The sequence below is a fragment of the Macrobrachium nipponense genome, chromosome 18 (genome assembly GCF_015104395.2).
Source record: "Macrobrachium nipponense isolate FS-2020 chromosome 18, ASM1510439v2, whole genome shotgun sequence".
In the NCBI taxonomy this organism is placed as follows: domain Eukaryota; kingdom Metazoa; phylum Arthropoda; class Malacostraca; order Decapoda; family Palaemonidae; genus Macrobrachium; species Macrobrachium nipponense.
In genome coordinates, this window is record NC_087211.1 from 87,447,892 (window position 1) to 87,470,505 (window position 22,614).

The 22,614-nt window shown below is 35.7% G+C and overlaps 1 protein-coding gene across 3 annotated transcripts in view; it reads right to left on the reverse strand.

Moving 5' to 3' along the window:
- Positions 1-5,305, reverse strand: part of LOC135197315 (protein Skeletor, isoforms B/C-like) — a 149,545-nt gene extending 144,240 nt beyond the window's left edge. For all 3 annotated transcript variants that reach the window (XM_064224456.1, XM_064224454.1, XM_064224457.1), the window contains exon 1: positions 5,185-5,305. In XM_064224456.1, coding sequence (XP_064080526.1) covers positions 5,185-5,251 — 67 coding nt within the window. In that variant the 5' untranslated portion in view covers positions 5,252-5,305. The remainder of the gene's footprint in view (positions 1-5,184) is intronic.
- Between the last annotated feature and the right edge of the window lie 17,309 nt (positions 5,306-22,614).

Here is a 22,614-nt window from a genome sequence, read left to right on the forward strand (position 1 = left end):
TTTACCAAATTACTTTTCTCTCTAAATCGTTCTCCAGCAAGGATTGCTGTATCAATGATCAGTTACTGTTCCAGTGGGGGGTCTGCGGTGGGAGCCTGAGAACTCCCTCAGGAGTGACTCAGACAACCCGATGTTCGGGTAACCTTTCCACAACGGATACCAATATACCACCAGAGTTCTACCCGATCCTTATGAATTTATCATGATAAAATTAGGGTGTGTGGTCGAAAGGTCTAACGATGCACAAATTTATGTACAGAGATGGGGAAAAATATGCTTGTGCGAAAGAAACTGGTCACAAAATTTTTTTTTTTTTGTTTTTTTTTTTTTTTTTGCTTTAGAAAGGAATTGTAGCTAAGAATATTCGGATCATGTCAAAAGGAGCTATGTCACTAATTTCAAGACTATTATATATATGTATATATATATAAATATATATCTATATTATATATATATATATCTATATATATATATCTATATATATATATCTATGATATATATATATATATATATAATAGATATATATATATATATATATATATATATATATATATATATATATAGATATATATATATATATATATATATATATATATATATATATATATTCTTGAAATATAGTGGGTTCGCTCATTTTGATAGGATCCGAATACTGTATTCGACTGAATTTCAAGAAAGTCGTATCTAGATCCCACGAACAACTACTATGGAGAACCGAGCTTTCGACACCAAGAACCACCCGCCGCGCCGAGGGAGGGGTATGTAGACAGAGAAGGGTAGGGAGGGGGAGAGGGGGTTGCAGAGGACACGCAGCAGCCGATCCGGCACAAGGTTATCGGGATTTACAAGATTCACACAAAATATTCAAGACAATTATAGTTGCAAAAGAACAACACGAGCACTAAGCAACATCCCGCAACACTTTCACTTTTCTGGTTGAATCGATCTGTGACCCGCACCGCCCGGTCACAATGATGACCCGAAATTACACCGGCAGCAAGTTCATTACCATTTTGGGTAACCCCCCGTCGAGCGTTAACTGGGCCAACTGCGCGGGTAAAAGTTAATCGACTTAAAGGCATAAAAGAGTTCGAACGCCTTCTTCAGCTCGAGAAGTTTAAAGATGACTCCGAGGGGTCATAAAAATGGCAGATATTTCGAAACCGAGACACCAGAGGTTGTGGGGCAGACCTACCTATTTATAGAGCATTATTTCGATACTGGCATTAAAATCTGGCTCATTACAGAGCTTTAGGCTCTGCTGGAAGACAGACATTTCTGCCTTGTCATCGACTGACTTGAAAAAAGAAAGAAAGAAAAAACTCCAGTGTAACCCAAGAGCATGCAATGACACTTTAAAATTGCAAGGTCGAACTTGCATGTCAGATTCGAAGCCTTGCTGGTCACACATTACTGCTTTTAGGGCAAAGTTAGAATTTACCTCAAAAAGAAAAATATATATATTTAATAAAAGGCTTTCTGGTGTCTAAAATGGGGCTAAACGAAAGTATAGTTCATTTTGAAACCTTTAAAACAACCTCCTCAAAAAACAGCAGAGAGGGCAAACTGGAACTTTTACACAGGACACGTAAGCAGTATATCAACGAAATAAAATGGCTTACTAGGCCACTCAGATGGCTGCATACAAAAGCAAAAAAATCACCCAGTCTTCAACAAGAACACAATGCTATACAGACCATAGTGCACTTGTATGCTCAATCATGTAGAATGCTCGGCGCAGTCGTGTAGAAAAACGTGCTTAAGGACTATCTTTTATATTCTGTAGACAAGTGCTTATCTACTGATGTATGTACATGAGAATGCAGTAGCACAAGAACAAGAGAAACCTGCCATATCTAATGGCTACTATATACAATCACTCTGCAGTGTTAACCTTTACTTCGCATAGAAAATGCATCGCTATATGCTATATTAAGTTATCGTTTTCCCAAGGGGGCTAAGGAGTTATAAGTTAGATCCAAGCTTCGACAAATTTATGGAATTCTAAAAAAATAATTTTTTTTTTATTAGACTTGTATCAATAGTAAGACTTTGGGCCAAGATAACGCGGTGAAATGACAGTAGGGAAAGTAAGGCTTGAAAAATCTAACATATTCCGAGTAGCCGGACAGATCTGTCATTTAAATAAAAAAAAAAAATCGCTTCGGAGTATGTTTGTTTGTATGGTACTTTTACATTGCATGGAACCAGTGGTTATTCAGCAACGGGACCAACGGCTTTATGTGACTTCCGAACCATGTCGAGAGTGAACTTCTATCACCAGAAATACACATCTCTCATTCCTCAATGGAATGGCCGAGAATCGAACCCGCGACCACCGAGGTGGGACGCTAATACCATACCAACCACGCCGCTGAGGCGCTGCTCTGGAGAATGTTAAGAAAAAATAAAAGTTGTCGCCCAATCTCGAAAGTGTGGCAACAACCGATTACACTTAGGAATTACTAAGGGTAAAGGTAAAGATTTCTTGAGCAATTTCTGAGGTCAACCAGTGAAAAGAGTCATTAAATGCGCATCATCTATATTAACAGTACCTCGCTCGAAACTAAACTAGTTTTATTACCACTACTAACAAGGTTTTATTTTTTATGAAAGTAAGGCGCTGGTGGTTTATGGCACATATTGGAAACCACAGAAATAAAAAATATAATGTTATTGTTAACTCTGGAATATCACTGAACTAGTTCTTTGCCGTCTCCTGATACTTCAACCGTTATGTCTTAATGCTACGAGAGTATCCCAGCCAAATTATATATGTAATCAGTAGATAATTAGCTCTAGATCAAGTAACTAATACAGGTTCCCCAGGAACGACAAAGAGCAGCCTGTATATTCTGTATGCGTGATACTATATAAAATGTTTATGCAATCACAGTTCCCGAATGCGTGAAACGTCTCAACCATAGATCGAAGCGACTGACGTCTTCCAAACTTATTTCGAAACCAAGCAAGACCGGCCCCTTCCACCGAAGCCTGAATCCACAGACCGCAAACGCATGACGATCCCAGCGGACAATACCTCAACGTAATTGACCGAAGACGCCACCTTTAACAGGTAAACTTCGGTCGTAAACAACTCATAACAAGGCAAATAATCTTAATCTTTCTCTCCAGCTGGTGCAGAGGAGGTAGCTCGAGTGTAACACTGAGTATTATAACCTTTCTCTTGGCTAAACTGTCATATTTTAGGGCTGACGGGTAATTTCCACAGCCGATATCGTTGAGCCTAACCGTGATTGGTTAATTGGAGACTCGCTGGAATTCTATGCTACTAGAGTTTTTCTGATTTTCATTTATGGAGCAAACACCCTATTGCAATACCACTTAGCAAAATGATACAAGATTGTGGTGTTATAAAGAGACATTTGGATATTCGCCTCGACAACATGTCCGAGATCATTTACCCCACCAACCAGCAGTAAGGAAAAAATGGAACATTTAGAAAAATCCCTTTGAACGGAGGGACTTTAAACACTTCGGAAAGGGCATCTACTGATCAGATAAGTTATAAACGGGTACTACTCTAATATATACATCAATGTTTATCAGCTGAAGTCACTAGTCAAGTTAAAAATGAAAAGACGAGAGTGCCAAGTACTTTCGTGTATTTAACACATATTTGTGTCCCGAAGATGTGTTAAATGCACTTAAGTACTTGGCACTCTTGTCTTTTCCTTTTTAACTTTCCTAGTGGCTTCAGCTAATAAACAAAATCACGTGCTTACTTTTGTGATTTCTCAGTATACATCAATGTGTAAAATGTTAACTCAAGGTGAAGACTGACTTATAGATTACAATTCCAAGTCCTCCTGGTTCATCTCTTATATACTCTAACGGGGAAAAATTGGACAATGATGCAACCACAGGGATTATGACTTTGCATGCAGCTTTCGTACGAAGACTGGGCACATTATAAGTTTTCTTGAAGTTGAACTAAAGCTCAACTACATTTAGTAGCACATATAGAAACTAAGCCATCTGTACACACCACAGGCGTGCAATAAACCTACACACCTCATTACCCTTTGGTCTAATTATTAGATAACCAGGTAAATATGACATGAACTCGCAACATGAAGCATATTTACATTCGCAACGCTGAAATCAAACCTGTCGTTCCTCAACACAGAATGTAAATTTAGTCAAAACTGTGTCATTAACTGCGAAATGACTTCCAACTAGACTTTTTTTTTCTTTTAATGATTCTGGGAATGAGTTAAGGGCAAATATGCTGAACCATCTAACTAAAAGATTAATTTTGTGCTGTAACATATCTTAACGTTCGTTCGCTGAAGATTGTGAAAACTGAACATTACTGGTCTAAAGCCTTTCCAACCTAAAACCAGCTAAGGTTCTGTGACAAATGAAACTCTGACCTTACATATTCAAAGTACTCGCATATCAGCAATCGTTCGTCCAAAATTTTTTGAGATAAAAAAAAAATTTGATCTAAAAAAATTTTGGACGAACGATTGCTGATTTGCTCCAAAAATTAGTTTTGGATAAATGATTTACGAATGGCCCCAACATCATACGTACTCTAGTTTATAAGATCTTAAAAACCCATTCTTTAATTTTCACCAATAACTGAAATTTAATTGCAATGTTATTTTTACTATTCACTAAACAGCAATTAAAGTTAAAAAAAACAAATTCCATTAGTTTCTTTTAAAAAACTAGTTTCTTACCAGATCCTTTTCTTTATTTTAGTTAAAATAAATTTCCAACCTATAAGAAAAAAAAACCACAGTTGTGACAATTTTCCCTTGCAAACACCTAATCTGAGCATTTTTAGATACAGCCCTCTATGAAAGCAGCCAATAGTTGACCAATCAGATTGCACAACAAGTAATAAGAAGGAAGGAGGTAAAAGTAAAGAAGAATCATAACCGAAGAAACATTTCACCATAGGTTCCTAGCTGACCAATTTCAACCACCTGCTGAACGTAGCGGTCTTCAGGAACCGCTGAAGAAGTTTCCTTCTGGCCTACAGCCCAGGGGCTCAACCGCCCGTTATATATACTCCAGAGGAAATACTGGCAATTTCGCCAACTTAAAAAGCTGTCAACATGTAACACAACAGGATAAAAGAGCGCTGACAACCCTCGCCAGAGAATAAGGAACTATAAGATTCCAAAAGTTGACAAAACATGAGAAACAAACCTGTGGAGAGGACGGCCACTGCGGTGAGGCACAAGCAATGTTTGTAGTAACTCCACATCCAACCCATGTTTGTGACACACTGACCAACCCGCCTGAGAATGACGAAGGTGTGCAAAGCCGCCAGCCGAGGAGGTCCCGCCTACCTGCGCGTTGCGTGCAACGCCATTGGTTCATTTACATGTGACGTCACCATTCAACAACCAGCCACGAGCGAGAAAAGGCCAAGACGTCAGATTGGTGAAGATTTTCGGGCATTCTTAATTACCTACCACTAATTGACCTCGTTGCCTCATTACTCATCATATCATTTGCAATTGACGCAATATCGGAGAGAGAGTAGCAGCACCAGACGAATGCATATATCCGATCAATGCCAAATGCTTTTGGTGTCGTGATTTCTCTTTCGAAATTGGGAAATTTGGAATTAAACAAGTCATAATTAACCCCGCCGAGATATTGATAGCTACGTTGCGATGCCAGATTACATGAATATAGCAATCAATCATGAACATTAATACCTGCAAACATGCAAATAAATGCAAAGTCAAATATTATTGGTTTGAATTTGTGTCATATCTCTTAGCCAAGGACAACGTTAACTTTGTCAACTGATGAATATCTCCACAGCCAATGATCGACAATTTTAAGATAGTTAAACATTATACATGTGACATGTGGTGACATCGACTGTCTACATCTATTTTCCTATAAGATGGAATTTGTTCTGGCAATAACAGGAGGAAATAAGTTTGCATATAAGGACACGAGAGAGAGAGAGAGAGAGAGAGAGAGAGAATTCACAAGGCTAAAATCTCAAGGTGTCGATTGTGCTGATAAACACAGGCATAGACAAAGAGAGAGAGAGAGAGAGAGGAGAGAGAGAGAGAGAGAGAGAGAGAGACTTCACCAGGCTAAAATCTTAAGGCATCCATTGTAACTGACGAACACAGGCATAAATGAGAGAGAGAGAGAGAGAGAGAGAGAGAGAGAGAGAGAGAGAGAGAGAGAGAGACTTCACAAGGCTCAAAGCTTATGGCATCCATTGTAACTAACGAACACAGGCATAAATGAGAGAGAGAGAGAGAGAGAGAGAGAGAGAGAGAGAGAGAGAGAGAGAGGAATAATACCACAATTTTCCCCTTTTACTAACAGAAGCCTAAAAGCCTTAAAGGCCAAAAGCCCAATACTTGCAAAGCCTTTCCACTCAGAGCTGAGGCTACTTGTCCCTAATTCTTCTCGTTCGCCTCAATGGTAATGGCCAGCCCTAATTTGCAAAGGCCTTTGTGCTTTCTCGTGCTTTCACTTTGGCAATATTGTTTCTCTGTTTTTCTTTTATTTCTTATGCCTGAACCCTAAATTCATGGACAAAACATCCTGATTTCTAAATTAATTTTTCCATGCTGCTTTCATAGCCGTTCTGCATGTCAGCCTTTCCAATTTATTTATACTTTAAGCCCTTATTGAATTTCCTTGATTTTGTATTTTTCGTAGCAATTTTATCCCTGTTCAGACCCGGAGATGATTTAGCCACGATCATCTTTCGGGATTTCATCAATATTAACTCAGGATTGAATCAATTTATTTACATATGCATATCAAAGTGGTCGACCTTCATGAAACTCAGGATGCAAAATTTGTTTAGTAAAAACTCAGCACAAAAGAAAACTTTTATCACTCGAACTCGAAGAAATATTAATGAAAAAATAAAAGCATTAAAATAAAAGTACTTCAAAAGCGTACAGCAAATAGAATTGACACAGCACTGTATATGACACAAGACCAGTTGATATTGTTAGTGTTGTCAAGGGAGTCTTTACCCATTAGAGGAATAATTAATTTGTTCTCATTTAATATAACCGAAGGCAATGGCAGATAGTAAAATAAGAAAACCATTAATCTTCGACTATTACTAAAACGGAAAATGAGTGACTCACACACTCTTATACAGGAAACCAATAGGAGGCTTCTAAACAAACAGTTGTTGGACTGTACAAGAATAACGATGCCATGACATTCGAAAAGGGAATTTGCATAAGAGTAGAAGTCCGAACTCCGAGCCACTGTAAAATAGCCAAAAATACAAGCACACCACTTACTGGGTACATCTACTCCAAAACAGATAATATATAAAGAGATCAGTAAAAGGGCAGATTTGTGAAGAAATAAAGGAAACGAACTTAAATTCAGTTATACCTTTAATATTTGCATAATGACTGAACTCTACGGGAATGACACTAATAGTTTAGACTGGATTTGAAATTGAATCTGGCCTCTTCCGAATGTTGTATTTATTTGGGATATATATATATATATATATATATATATATATATATACTATATATATATATATATATATATATGTATATTATATATATATATATATAATATACATATAAGTATATATACATATATGCAATATACAGCATAATATATATACGTACATATACGCATATACGTACGTATTTACAAAATACATATAAATACTTATACAAAATATATATATACACAATATATGTGTGCGTACGCTCATGCGTGTTCCAATGTGTGTGTGTGTGTGTGTGTGTGTGTATGTGTAACCGCTCATGTACATGCAAATGCTCACTCTCACTATTCTTCCTTATGTCCGTGTAGAATGCCGCATGTATCAATAGACTGCATTTCCTGATTGCACTTTCCCTCATTTTCCTAACAATGGGTAATCGTACAGACATTATTCTCTCCATTCTCAAGTCCTGTCTGTTACTTGCCCAACATCGGCTTCACGTCATCCAAGACTTGCATTTGGATGGGTTTCACGTGAATATATTATCATTCATCATTATTCGTCTGTCTTGAGGTTGTGAGATTCAACATCACTACAATACTGCAATTGTCTCTTTATCAGATCATGGGGGTTGTGATGCTAGTTTAGATATGAAAAATTAGTCTCTTGTGTGTGTGTGTGTGTGTGTGTGTGTGTTTTACAAGGAGTTACAAGGATTAGGATGTCTCAAAGACTTGTTAGTCCATCCGAGGAGACATCGTGTGCTCACTTATCTGTAGGAGTAGGTTATACTGTGCATTCACGGTGTCCTAATGATTTCGTCTAGCTTTCTTTTAAACTCTTCCACACTGTCGCTGCTTACAACTTCTGGTGGCAGTTTATTCCACGTGTCACATATCTTGTATGTGAAGAAGTCCCCACAATGGGATGTGCCTTATTGTAGTGGTGTGTGTGTGTGTGGTGTGTGTGTGTGTGTGAGTGAGAGAGAGAGAGAGGGAGGGTGGGGTTTGGGGTTATCCTCCTGGCGGAAGTATTTTTAGCTCCCTTTACTATCACAGTAATAGGTCCTGGGTTTTATCTCTGGGAAAAAGAGCAATTTTGAAATATATTTTTAAATCAACTGCTGTAAACTACCTGCCGTGGTCTCTATTGTGGTGCAGAATGAGAGGAGAGGAAATATAGAGACAAACATCATTGGACGGTCAGAATATGTAAACCGATCATATCTTAGTTAGCAACGGGATGAATGCGAGGAGGTATTCACTAGACATATTCATTAGATATTTTCTCTCTCTCTCTCTCTCTCTCTCTCTCTCTCTCTCTCTCTCTCTCTCTTCTTTCTCTCTTAACAGGCAGCAAACACTTGCGTACAGAATGCATAATCGTTTTATATATATATATATATATATATATATATATATATATAGATATATATATATATATATATATATCGCACCATTAGGGATGTATTTACAAAATGAAATGTACTCAGATCTAAGTATTTTATTAGATATCAGCCAATTACAATAATAATATAAATATATATATAGTATATATATATAATAATATATAATATATATATATATAAAGGATAATTATTTTTTCAGAATCATTCTCAGTGAACAGAAATAGATTTTGAAACCGTGAGGTTCTTATGATAAATGAAAAACCAGGTCAAAGAGAGAGAGAGAGAGAGAGAGAGAGAGAGAGAGAGAGAGAGGTAACTTCCAGTCATTTAACTCTGCACACGAGTCCATTCACAAAAAAAAAAAAAAAAAATGTTCATGTACGATGGGCGTAGGCAATGAGGGCGTGGATACGGGTGTTCACTGGAAAGACCCAAATGAGTTTGCTCTTGCGTCATTTTCGCTTGAGGGAAGGCGTGATAGGACTAAAAGGAGGAGGAGGAATAGGAGGTGAAGGAGGAAAGGTGGAGAAAGAAGAAATAAGCGAAGAAAAGTATAAAGAGGAGACGTGCGAGGAGGAAGAAGGAAAGGGTGAAAGTAAATGGAATAAAAGAGAAGGTATAAAATACAAAAGGAGCATGAGAGTAGATGAAACAAAACAAAAATAAAATGGAGTAAAGACAGACTTGTGCAAGAATAAAAGGAAATAGGATAGAAAAGGAAGGAAGGAAGGAATGGGGGTTATTGCAACAAGGGATAAAGAAGAAGAAGAAGAAGAAAAGGTAAAGATGACATAAAAGCGAGAGGCGGAAGCGAGGAAACACGAGAGGACCAGCATCCCAAATGTCATCAACCGTTTAAGGGTTTATCAATTCACCCATCTATCTATCTATCCATCCATTCACCCCAACCTTTTAAGGTTTATCAATCCGCCCATCTATCTATCCATCCATTCACCCCAACCTTTTAGGGTTTATCAATCCGCCCATCTATCTATCCATCCATTCACCCCAACCTTTTAAGGTTTATCAATCCACCCATCTATCTATCCATCTATTCACCCCAACTTTTTAGTGTTTATCAATTCACCCATCTATCTATCGATCCATTCACCCCAACCTTTTAGGGTTTATCAATCCACCCATCTACCTATCTATCGATCCATCCATTCACCCGAGTCTTTTAGGGTTTATCAATTAACCCATCTATCTATCGATCCATCCATTCACCCGAGTCTTTCCCTTCCAGTCAACTCTTACCCACCTCGCCCTCCTCCTTCCCCGTAACCTCCGAAAATGAGCAAATCAAGGTGAGCAATTATTGTCGTCCGAGTGTGGTCTTGGCCCCACCCTGACATTCTCGTCAACGAGCTATCGGTATCTTGTTCTTTCGCAAGAGGCATTAGTGTAGACATAAAACTGGACGAACTACTACTATAGGATGTTCTGGGTGTGTACACAAATACATATATTAAATACGCCCGCTCCCATAATATATATATATATATAATAATATATATATATATATATATATATATAATTAAAAATATTATATATATATATATATTAGATATGATATTGAATCGAGTTTACCTTATACAGAAAAACTTCAAATATCTCACAAATGTCGTCATTAACTTATAATAGTTTTAAAGCTCTTCTCCCATATAAAGGAAATTCGATTAGAAGGTTTCAGTAGCATACACACAAACTTAAGTATGTATTGACCCGAATTAACCTTATATGGTAAAAAAAAAAAACTTAATTTTATCAAAAACTCATGTAAATTATTGTAAAAATATAGGGAAGAAGACAGATTTAATCAAACGTTATTTTAATAATCTATAAATGTCTTTCAATCACTCGTAACTATGCACGAAAATATCAAATCAACACCATTTCAACTTATACTTATTAATACTGCGAGTTCGCATTTTCTCACAAAGTGGCAAGTTTAAGCTCATTTTGTTTACACAATCGAAGGTACTCGGACTTGCGTATTTTCAACTTAGTTTCATTCAACCCATTCACCTCCACTACCACACACACACACACACATACGCACACAAATGGATGAAAAGTGTCTGGACCTGAATTCAGATCTATGTCACGAGCTAATTAGTTATTCCATGACCCACCGCCAATTTCTCAATATTTCGTAGGAGTCCATAATGAAACTTTTGGGATATCTTGTTAAAATACACATGCAGAAAAGGGCCAATATGTAAGTCCATTCAACCATGCTTAGCAGAAAAAAACAGTATTTAATTATAAAAATAAAGGCATAAAATAATATATTTATGGTATTAATAGCGAGACAGGGAATACTGAACGAAAAAGCTGGGCCTTTAAGAAATCTAAATAATAAAAGGATGACCGAAATGAATAAAATCGTAATCCTGAAATTAAATTATGTGAAAGACTGGTCAAACAGGTTAACCCTTGAGTTGGTGATATTCTCAATCTCTCTCTCTCTCTCTCTCTCTCCAACCATCGCCCCCAGAGGGCCCCATTCTCTCTCTCTCTCTCTCTCTCAATCTTGGGATTGTGAAAATTACGTGTGCAAAGAGGACTAAGGAATGAACAAGCCATTGAGAGTAATACTCAAAGTAAAACCTGTAAAACAAGCAGAATCAGAGCGAAATTCTTCGTCAAAGAATTGCGGTGAATCCAAATTGGAAATAAGAGAAAAGTATTTCTTACTTTTCTTTATTCATTTTTAAATTTTTTTTTTATCCACGGGTTCCACGACCTCTTTATGAAAGGTATGCTAAAAGTAATATTTCTGTGATTTCCAATTTCGTAATAAGACAATATTTAGTTACGCATTTATTTGTTCAATATTTCAGGTCAGTTGTCTATGTGTTAGCACAATTGGTAATATTTCTGTGTTTTCCCGTTTCGTCATAAGACAGTATTAAGTTGCGCATTTATTTGTTCAATTTATCAGGTCAGTTATCTACTTGTTAGCGCAATTATTTTGCTTCCCGTTCTCATACTTTTTTCCTGACAGTCTGTCTATCCTTCTTATTAACTGGACTCCTGTTTGCTTACGTAATTTATCTTCTCGTAAACCTCAATTGGCAGCTTGTGAAAGAATCTATAATAGTAGTGGATAAAAACAAAGCGCTGAGTATATGTCATAATAAAGAAAATAACAGCTCGTTTACATAAAGGAAATTAGGTTAAATGACGCAACTGGTAAATGTACCAATAGGAAAAAAATGGAGAGCAAAAAGCAGAAACTGTTACTTTGCTCTTAATGTTCCGAATGCTTTTTTTTTTTTTTTTTTTTTTTTAGGTCTGATTTCGATGAAATCTGGTTTGATGACGGCACTGAATAAAGTATGAATAAAATACAGACATGAATAGAAAGAAAATTACATACGAAAATAAAAGGAAAGAGACATAGGAAAGAAACAGGTGGATGGTCATTAATGACCCCGTGAAGCACGACTTTAGAGTCGTGTCCCCAGCATATAATCTCCGCTAATTAATTCTTTGGCGAGTTAATTTTGTATGTGCTACTTTTGAGCTCCGAGGTCAGAGTAGAAGCCAGGTCACAGGAATGTTGTAATGAAGAAAGGGGCCTGGACGGGTGACCTTACGGACAAAACCATTTTGATTTCTTCGAAACAATGACCAACGGCTATGCCGTTATCTCTTTCATTTCATTTGTAATTATAACTTGTGGAAATCTCTCTCTCTCTCTCTCTCTCTCTCTCTCTCTCTCTCTCTCTCTCTCTCTCTCTCTCTCTCTCTCAATAAATAAATAAATAAGTAAATAACCAATATAAGTGATCATGGCTTAGTCAAAATGTATCACATTTATAAAAAAAAAAAACTAGGAGAACCACGGCAAGGTAATCATTATGCAAATATTCACTCTCTCTCTCTCTCTCTCTCTCTCTCTCTCTCTCTCTCTCTCTCTCTCTCTCTCTCTCTCTCTCTCTGTCGTTCAATAAATAAATAAATCAATAACCGACATAAGTAATCATGGTTTAGGAAAAATGTATCACTTTTATCAAAAAAATAAAAAAACGGGAAAACCACATCAAAGTAATCATTATGCAGATATTCAGGTGTTCTCTCTCTCTCTCTCTCTCTCTCTCTCTCTCTCTCTCTCTCTCTCTCTCTCTCTCTCTCTCAATTTCATTTACCGCAACAAGTTTATCAAGCTGCATTCTTGTCCCCTCAAGAGGACTGATTATCTTTATTTTGTCTTTTTTCAAGTATACTTCAGGTTTCTTTGCAAAGGTACAAGTTCGGAATACCTTCAAAAAATTTGGGGGGCGGCACTAATGTGACATTAAAACGAGCATTTCTTCATGCACCAATTGTCCCAGGGTAAGTTACAGCACAAGCATTAAAATTAATATACTCCAAATGCCCTGAGATACGTTGTTACAGAGATGGAATCACCGCCTTTGATCTTAACATTGCCATAAGATACGTTGCTGACCAGGCGTTGAAATCACCACCATCGCGTACGCTATGTTGCAGCCGAATGTGCCGTCCTGAAATTACCGAAGCATTCCGATTCATAACAGCATGACCGGGGCACTAAGAATTCCGTGCCCGAGGTCACTCACATACAATAGTTTTATAAATACATTAGACTGTGAGAAACTCAGTAATTTCGATAGCGTGTCAAGTCAACAATTTTTGTAATTTGATTTTCTGTTACTGGATAAGCAGGTCAGGGCGAGGGACCCAGAGACTGTGCAAGGTTTTCAGGTATATATGAATGTCTCTAAACAAAGTTGCGGGAAATTCCAAAGCGGTACTTTGCGTCAAAAAGAATCTAAATGACCCTAGACCTTTCAGAGCAGTCAATAAAACGTAGGATTTCCTTGTAACTCCGTGACTTCACGGCTATCAGTACCAATTAAACTACATCGTTCTCTTCGGAGTCAGACCCTCACTTTTATTTAATTGATCTATTTTATTTCTGAGGTTCTTTCTTATGTATATTCTTGCCGTTCTGTAATAAATAACAATAATGCAAATTTCAAATTGATGCTGTTGTTGAATTAAGCTGGCCAGCACGGGCTCTAGCTTCTACGGGCAGAGTTACAGCTATCGTCTGCAACAAAATTTCAAGATAAGACTACAAATTGATCTTGCTAAAAAATCTCATAAGAAGTATGAAGTTTTTTTTTTTTATTTGTTAATATACTTTAAGATTTGTGCAGTTATACATTAGACTTTTAGGTCGTATCATCATCCACTTTGCACCATACTGCTAAGGCGTTTTGTAAATCTCAGTAGCACTTGATACCCCTGCAGGCTTGCGACAGGATAAGTGTTCAAACTCTTATGACAGAATTCTCAAAACTGAGTAAAAGTGAAATCCCTCAGGCACGGGGGAAATATGGTGTTATCCAAACAGCCCGACATTAATAAATAATCATCTCTTCCGCTGCATGCCACGTTCTCTGATAGTCTAGATATTATGGCTAGCATTGGAGTAGTCTAGATACTCCGTAGTAATTCAAGACATTTAGTCACTCCCTCGTTCATTCTGTTGGTTTCTGCCTCATTGTGGCCCATTCCTGTTCACTTCGGTAAGGTCTATTGCACGCTCCTAAGCCTAGATCATACCCTTATATCACACACACACACACACACACACACACACACACACACACACACACACACATATATATAATATATATAATATATATATATATATATATATATATTATTATGAATAACTTGATCACGAAGTATATGAAACGCAATGCTATGCATAAATAAAGGTTTTTGCCACGAAGGAAAAAATGAAAAAGCGAGATAGCCGAGTACTTTCGGTCTTGTTCCGACCCTTTACTAAGGCAAACTGATTTTACAGAGGAAAACATAGTCAAAAGAAGGCTTAATTTCCAAACTGACACTACAAGATTAACAATAAGGTCGATTTCACTCTACAGAAACGAGGAAACGCCTGAGGGTAGCCACACCTTGTAGGATACACACGCGGTAAACAGGTTATTCTTCCAGAAAACAGTACATTTTGACAAAACAAGGAAGCAGATACAACTTAATATCATGAAATTTACACACATTTTCCCAAAAAAATTTAATTAATGAAAAGAGAAAGAGGAAACGATCTCTGCTACCCACCTCATTTAATTGATTTACGTTATCAAAAAACTCACAAAAAGTTTTATAGTGTTGCTATTAATGAAAAAGAAATGCCTAAAAATGTACTTAGCTTACCTTACTTTCATGGATTTCAAACCATAAAATCAATATTTAAATCGTTTAATGTTAATGTAGTGTTCTCTTATAACAATACCATTAAAGATATGCTAATTAAGAATAGTCCCGTAACAAATAACAACATCTTTTACAAAATTCCTTGTAAGGATTGCCCATCGTTTTACGTTGGTCAGTCAAGTAAAAATTTATGTGTACGTATTAGGCAGCATATGTATTCAGTTAGAACAGCCCAGACTTCAAATGCACTGTTTATCCATCTGAGTGAAAAATCTCATTGTATTAATTGGGGTGAAACCTCTGTAATTGCTAGATATAACGATTATATTTCAAGAAATTTACTGGAATCGGCAATTATACAAATCACTAATAAAAACAACCTAAATCTTAGTCTGGGAATGTACCATTTGGACCCATATATTTGTAAGATGTTTATGAAGGACCTTAAAATAAATGAACTGCTAATAAATTAGTCCCACATGTATATAGTTATTATTTCTCTCTCTCTCTCTCTCTCTCTCTCTCTCTCTCTCTCTCTCTCTCTCTCTCTCTGGTTCGATATCTCTCTCCCTCTTTCTCTTGCTCGATATATATATATTTATATTTTCTTTCATCTTTTCATTAATAATAATTTTTTGGGAAAATTTGTGTAAATTTTATGATATTAAGTTGAATATGCTTCCTTGTTTTTTCAAAATGTACTGTTTCCGCGTGTGTTTCCTCCAAGGTTTGGCTACCCTCAGGCGTTTCCTCGTTTCTGTAGAGTGAAATCGACCTTATTGGTAATCTTGTAGTGTCAGTTTGGATATTAAGCCTTCTTTTGACTATGTTTTCCTCTGTAAAATCAGTTTGCAATAGTAAAGGGTCGGAACAAGACCGAAAGTACTCGCTATCTCGCTTTTTCATTTTTTTTCCTTCGTGGCAAAAACCTTTATTATATATTATTATATAAAGGTAATGCCACGGAGGAATATGAAAACACGTGTTTTTCATTTTCTTCCGTGGCATTACCATTATTTATACCACGTGATCAAGTTATTTATATATATAATATATATATATATATATATAGTATATATATATATATATATATATATATATATATATATATATACATATATATATATATATAATATATATATATATTATATACATAATATATATACATATATGTATATATATATATATATATATATATATATATATATATTTATATATATATATATATATATATATATATATACATATACATATATGTGTGTGTATATATATATATATATATATATATATATATATATATATATATATATATATATATATATATATATATAGTATATGATGTGTGTGTGTGTGTGTGTGTGTGTGTATATATATATATAATATAATATATATATATATGTGTGTGATATATATATATATATATATATATATATATATATATATATATATATATATATATATATATATTCACATTACAGTCGATTGGAATTATACGTCGAGAATGTACAAAATAAAAAAGATCATTAATCTTTATAATAAAATGAACTCATAATTGAATTAGCGTTTCCATTTTCTGAACTATACAAAGCTTTATGATTATGGATGGATTGGTGGTTAAACATCATGATCTGATGAAGTTTCAATTCCCAAGACCACAGATAAGTCAAAGGAAAAAGAAAGAGCAAGACTCAACCTCGAATGAATGATAATCAGTCCATTCAGATAACGGGAGGGAGTTAATAAAGAGCCAGGTACACCGGAAGTGTAGGTCGAATTCCGTTACACAGGAATATAGACAAGAAACAATTACCCTTCTTTCTGTATTTCCCTTGAGCTCCTCTAACTTCTTTTTAATGAACACCTTAGTCTTTGGAAGCTTGAATTCCAAGCCAATGGCCCCGGTGGGATTGTTCCATATGAACAGGTTTATCTTGTGAATAATAATAATAATAATAATAATAATAATAATAATAATAATAATAATAATAATAATAATAATAACATCACTCATTGATGTCGCAATACCATGGGGCACCAGAATACAAGAGAAAAGAAAGAGAAAAGATAGACAAGTATCAAGACCCGAAAATAAAAATAAGAAGGATATGCGATGGCCGGCTCCTAAGGAGGCAGGATGCGACCAGGAACCCCACAGTATAAAAACCACCCAGTCGAATAGGATGACTGTGATTGGGCAAATAATAATTAAATAATAATAATAATAATAATAATAATAATAATAATAATAATATAATAATAATAATAATAATAATAATAGATACCCTAATCCAGACTGTAAGGATTGTATCTGGGGACATCAGGATGGAGTTTGGAATAGAAAAATGCTCCTTAGTCAACATACAAAAAGGCAAAGTAACGAGAACTGGAGGATAAAAGCTACCAGATGGGAGCAACATCAAAAAAAACATAGATGAGACAGGATACAAATACCTGGGAATAATGGAAGGAGGGGATATAAAACACCAAAAAGAAATGAACACAAGATCAGGAAAGAATATATGCAGACTCAAGGCGATACTCAAGTCAAAACTCAACGCCGGAAATATGATCAAAAAGCCATAAACACATGGGCAGTGCCAGTAATCAGATACAGTGCACGAATAGTGGAATGGACGAAGGCAGAACTCCGCATCATAGATCAGAAAACCAGGAAACATATGACAATACACAAAGCACTACACCCAAGAGCAAATACGGACAGACTATACATAACACGAAAGGAAGGAGGGAGAAGACTACTAAGTATAGAGGACTGCGTCAACATCGAGAACAGAGCACTGGGGCAATATCTGAAAACCAGTGAAGACGAGTGGCTAAAGAGTGCATGGGAAGAAGGGCTAATAAAAGTAGACGAAGACCCAGAAATATACAGAGACAGGAGAATGACAGACAGAACAGAGGACTGGCACAACAAACCAATGCACGGACAATACATGAGACAGACTAAAGAACTAGCCAGCGATGACACATGGCAATGGCTACAGAGGGGAGAGCTAAAGAAGGAAACTGAAGGAATGATAACAGCGGCACAAGATCAGGCCCTAAGAACCAGATATGTTCAAAGAACGATAAACGGAAATAACATCTCTCCCATATGTAGGAAGTACAATACGAAAAATGAAACCATAAACCACATAGCAAGTGAATGCCCGGCACTTGCACAGAACCAGTACAAAAAGAGGCAAGATTCAGTGGCAAAAGCCCTCCACTGGAACCTGTGGAAGAAACATCAGCTACCTTGCAGTAATAAGTGGTACGAGCACCAACCTGAGGGAGTGATAGAAAACGATCAGGCAAAGATCCTCTGGGACTATGGTATCAGAACAGATAGGGTGATACATGCAAATAGACCAGACGTGACGTTGATTGACAAAGTCAAGAAGAAAGTATCACTCATTGATGTCGCAATACCATGGGACACCAGAGTTGAAGAGAAAGAGAGGGAAAAAATGGAATAAAGTATCAAGATCTGAAAATAGAAATAAGAAGGATATGGGATATGCCAGTGGAAATCGTGCCCCATAATCATAGGAGCACTAGGCACGATCCCAAGATCCCTGAAAAGGAATCTAGAAAAAACTAGACGCTGAAGTAGCTCCAGGACTCATGCAGAAGAGGTGTGATCCTAGAAAACGGCGCACATAGTAAGAAAAGTGATGGACTCCTAAGGAGGCAGGATGCAACCCGGAACCCCACACTATAAATACCACCCAGTCGAATTGGAGGACTGTGATAAAGCAAAATAATAATAATAATAATAATAATAATAATAATAATAATAATAATAATAATAATAATAATAATAATACCCAAAGTTAAGCAGTGAAGATGCATACTACTGTAATAGGTAACGTAACAAACTGCATTTAAGTGTAAATTACACCCTTCAGAAAAATGCTGACCCCGCTAACATTTCCTACGCAGCTTTTGAACGCAATTTAAATGGTCCCTAAATCGTTCATAAACGATTAATGCAAAAAAAAGGGCAATTTGCACGTGCGCTTAATCTCCCAACGTTTTTCAAACCTTTAAATCTTCAAAATTATACCCACCGAAATCGAGGCGTGTTTTTTTACCTTATTATTATGCAACAGAACTTCTAGAGGTTTTTTTACCTTCTCCTTCTCATTTTCCTTTTGAGCAACATAACAGAACTTTGGAATAGGATGAAGGTCTTTTTTTTTTTATAATTCCTTCGTCGTTAACAATCCATGCCAGAATTCCACTCAAAAAATAAGGAGGTGAAATTTTACTTCGCTAACAATGTTTCATGGGAGACTGACATAAAAAAAAGTTAATGGAAAAGTTCGATTAGACTTCCGCTTAATGGGCACCGCATTTATTAATTCAGAGAGAGAGAGAGAGAGAGAGAGAGAGAGAGAGAGAGAGAGAGAGAGAGAGAGAGAGAGAGAGAGGCTGCTGAGGAAGACAATAAAATCAATTGTGTCATTAGACTGCCTATATCTCCCACAAGATGCACATGCAAAGCAGACTTGGACTGAAATTATCATGGAAATTTCATGTATTTAACCAAAACATTGTTATATACCTTACGTCAGTATGTACTATGGATAAAAGATAATTCATGTAATACCAGCTATGGTTAAAAGCTAAATTAATGTAATACTAGCTATGGTTAAAAGCTAAATTAATGTAATACTAGCTATGGTTGAAAGATAACTTCATGTAATGCCATCTATGGATAAACGATAAATTCATGTAATACCAGCTATGGTTAAAAGATAAGATAAATTCACGTAATACCAGCAATGGTTAAAAGATAAATTCATGTTATACCAGCTATGGTTAAAAGATAAATTCATGTATTACCAGCTATGGTTAAAAGATAAATTCATGTAATACCAGCTATGATTAAAAAAATAAATTCATGTAATACCAGCTATGGTTAAAAGATAAATTCATGTAATACCAGCTATGGTTACAAGATAAATTCATTTATTACCAGCTATGGTTAAAAGATAAATTCATGTAATACCAGCTATGGTTAAAAGATAAATTCATGTAATACCAGCTATGGATAAAAGATAAATTCATGTAATACCAGCTATGATTAAAAAATAAATTCATGTGATACCAGCTATGGTTAAAAGATAAATTCATGTAATACCAGCTATGGATAAAAGATAAATTCATGTAATACCAGCTATGGTTAAAAGATAAATTCATGTAATACCAGTTCATGAAGTTATACCCACTAACCCAACTCCATTCCTAAAGCATGTTAAAAAATAAATTCATGTAATACCAACTATGGTTAAAAGATAGATTCATGTAATACCAGTTCATGAAGTATACCCACTAACCCAACCCTATTCCTAAAGATTGTATAAGTCAGGAAATCGAACCTTATTTGCATTATGAGTTAATTTCACCTTAATGTATTATGTGCTTTTTTTCATATCGTATATTCGCTACGTATAATTTCAATCTCATGAATATATATATATATATATATATATATATTATATATATATATATATATATATATACATCATATATATATATATATATATATATATATATATATATATATATATTCAGGAGATTGAAATTATACGTAGCGAATATGTGATAAGAAGAAAAAAAGCACATGAAACATTAAGGTGAAATTAACTCATAATGCAAAAAGGGTTCGATTTCCTGAATTATACAAGCTTTAGGAATGGGGGTTGGGTTAGTGGGTATACTTCATGAACTGGTATTACATGAATTATCTTTTAACCATTGCTGGTATATATATATATATATATATATATATATATATATATATATATGTGTGTGTGTGTGTGTGTGTGGTGTGTGTGTGTGTGTGTGTGTGTGTGCTGCGGTAAAGCCCTTGCCTTTTAATTGAAAGACCTAGGTTCGATCTCGATGTGAGTGAAAATTTATAAACATATATTTAATATATAAATCATTATATATATATATATATATATATATATAAGATATAATATATATATATATCTATATATATATATATATTGAATATAATTGTGGTACCGATTCAATCAATCATCCAGACTACATCAGCTATTCACAAAAACACAAATATCCGCATCTCATCAAGAAAAAATTAACAGAATACATAATGACCCAGCGAGATGAATTTCTTCGAACTTCCTACAAGAAGGAGACGGAGTGAGTTATCGCTCCTTTGTGGAAGGAAAAATAAAAGAAATGGGATCCCTGGGAGACAACAAAGAATCATTTTCCGCAACAAATGAAGTTGGAATCAATTCCGTCTCGACAAAGACATTATGGAAATCAGCCATATTCATCAGGGTGGGCAATTTGCATAACTATGTGAACTCATCTAAAGTTGCCTTCCGATGGTGGTCTCCGCGGTGTTTGGATTGTTCTAAGATTCATCATTTAATTGTTCTGTCATTTTCTGCCTGAGGTCTGACTGGGTCTGGAGTGACGGCCTAGTAACGTTTTCAGGAATTATTGATTACTTATTTTATCTATCATAATTTGATGTTCTCTGATATCAGAAAATGGCATCTTTACTTTGGTACTCACTTTTTCTTGCACTTAATTTCAGTTCAGATCTCTCTCTCTCTCTCTCTCTCTCTCTCTCTCTCTCTCTCTCTCTCTCTCTCTCTCTCTCTCTATATATATATATATATATATATATATATATATATATATATATACTATATATATATATAAATATATATATATATATATATGTGTGTGTGTGTGTGTGTGTGTGTGTGTTTGTGCACGCGCGCAAATGTGCTCTGCAAGCACAGCATTCTTTATGTGTTTCCAGATCCTGGAATACCACTCACTCTGCATTTCCAGTAAAACTCCACTTGCCTCTCTCCCGACCATTAATATCCTCCTTTCGCGAATAAAACAAGAAGAAGAAGAAGAAGGTATAAATCTCACAGGCATTCTGCATTTACCTCCTACGTCCCACAATATTTATCTCACTTGCTGTGAATGAGGCTTGAAATTGCTTCACCCCTCCCCCCCCCCCCCCGTCTCAGGGCCAATACCGACAAAAGCATATGGAAAGGGAGTAAGAAGGAAGGGGGTGGGGTTGAGGGGGGCGTGTTATAGTAGGAAGCACCCCCCTTCCTTCACCGTAGCCAGGAAAGATAGTTGAATTGAGCTGAATATAGAATTTAGGTCACAGGCCAAGCACTGGGACCCATGAGGTCATTCAGCTCTGAAATGGATATTGACAGTAAAAGGTTTGAAATGCATAACAGAAGGAAAACCTCGCAGTTGCATTATAAATCAATTGTTAGAAGGGAGTGGAAAGTAAAGTTGAAGAAAGAGAATATGAAAGATGGTACAGTTAAAGGAACGAAGAGTTGCATCTAATATTATTTAGAATATGGATATCGGAGAAACAAACCCACATTTATGTATTTGTACATTTATTTAATAATAAATCTGTACACAGAACTTTCTATACATATTTATCTTTAAAATAATGTACATATACATAACTGTGGGTTTGTTTCTCTATTTCGAAACTAATGCT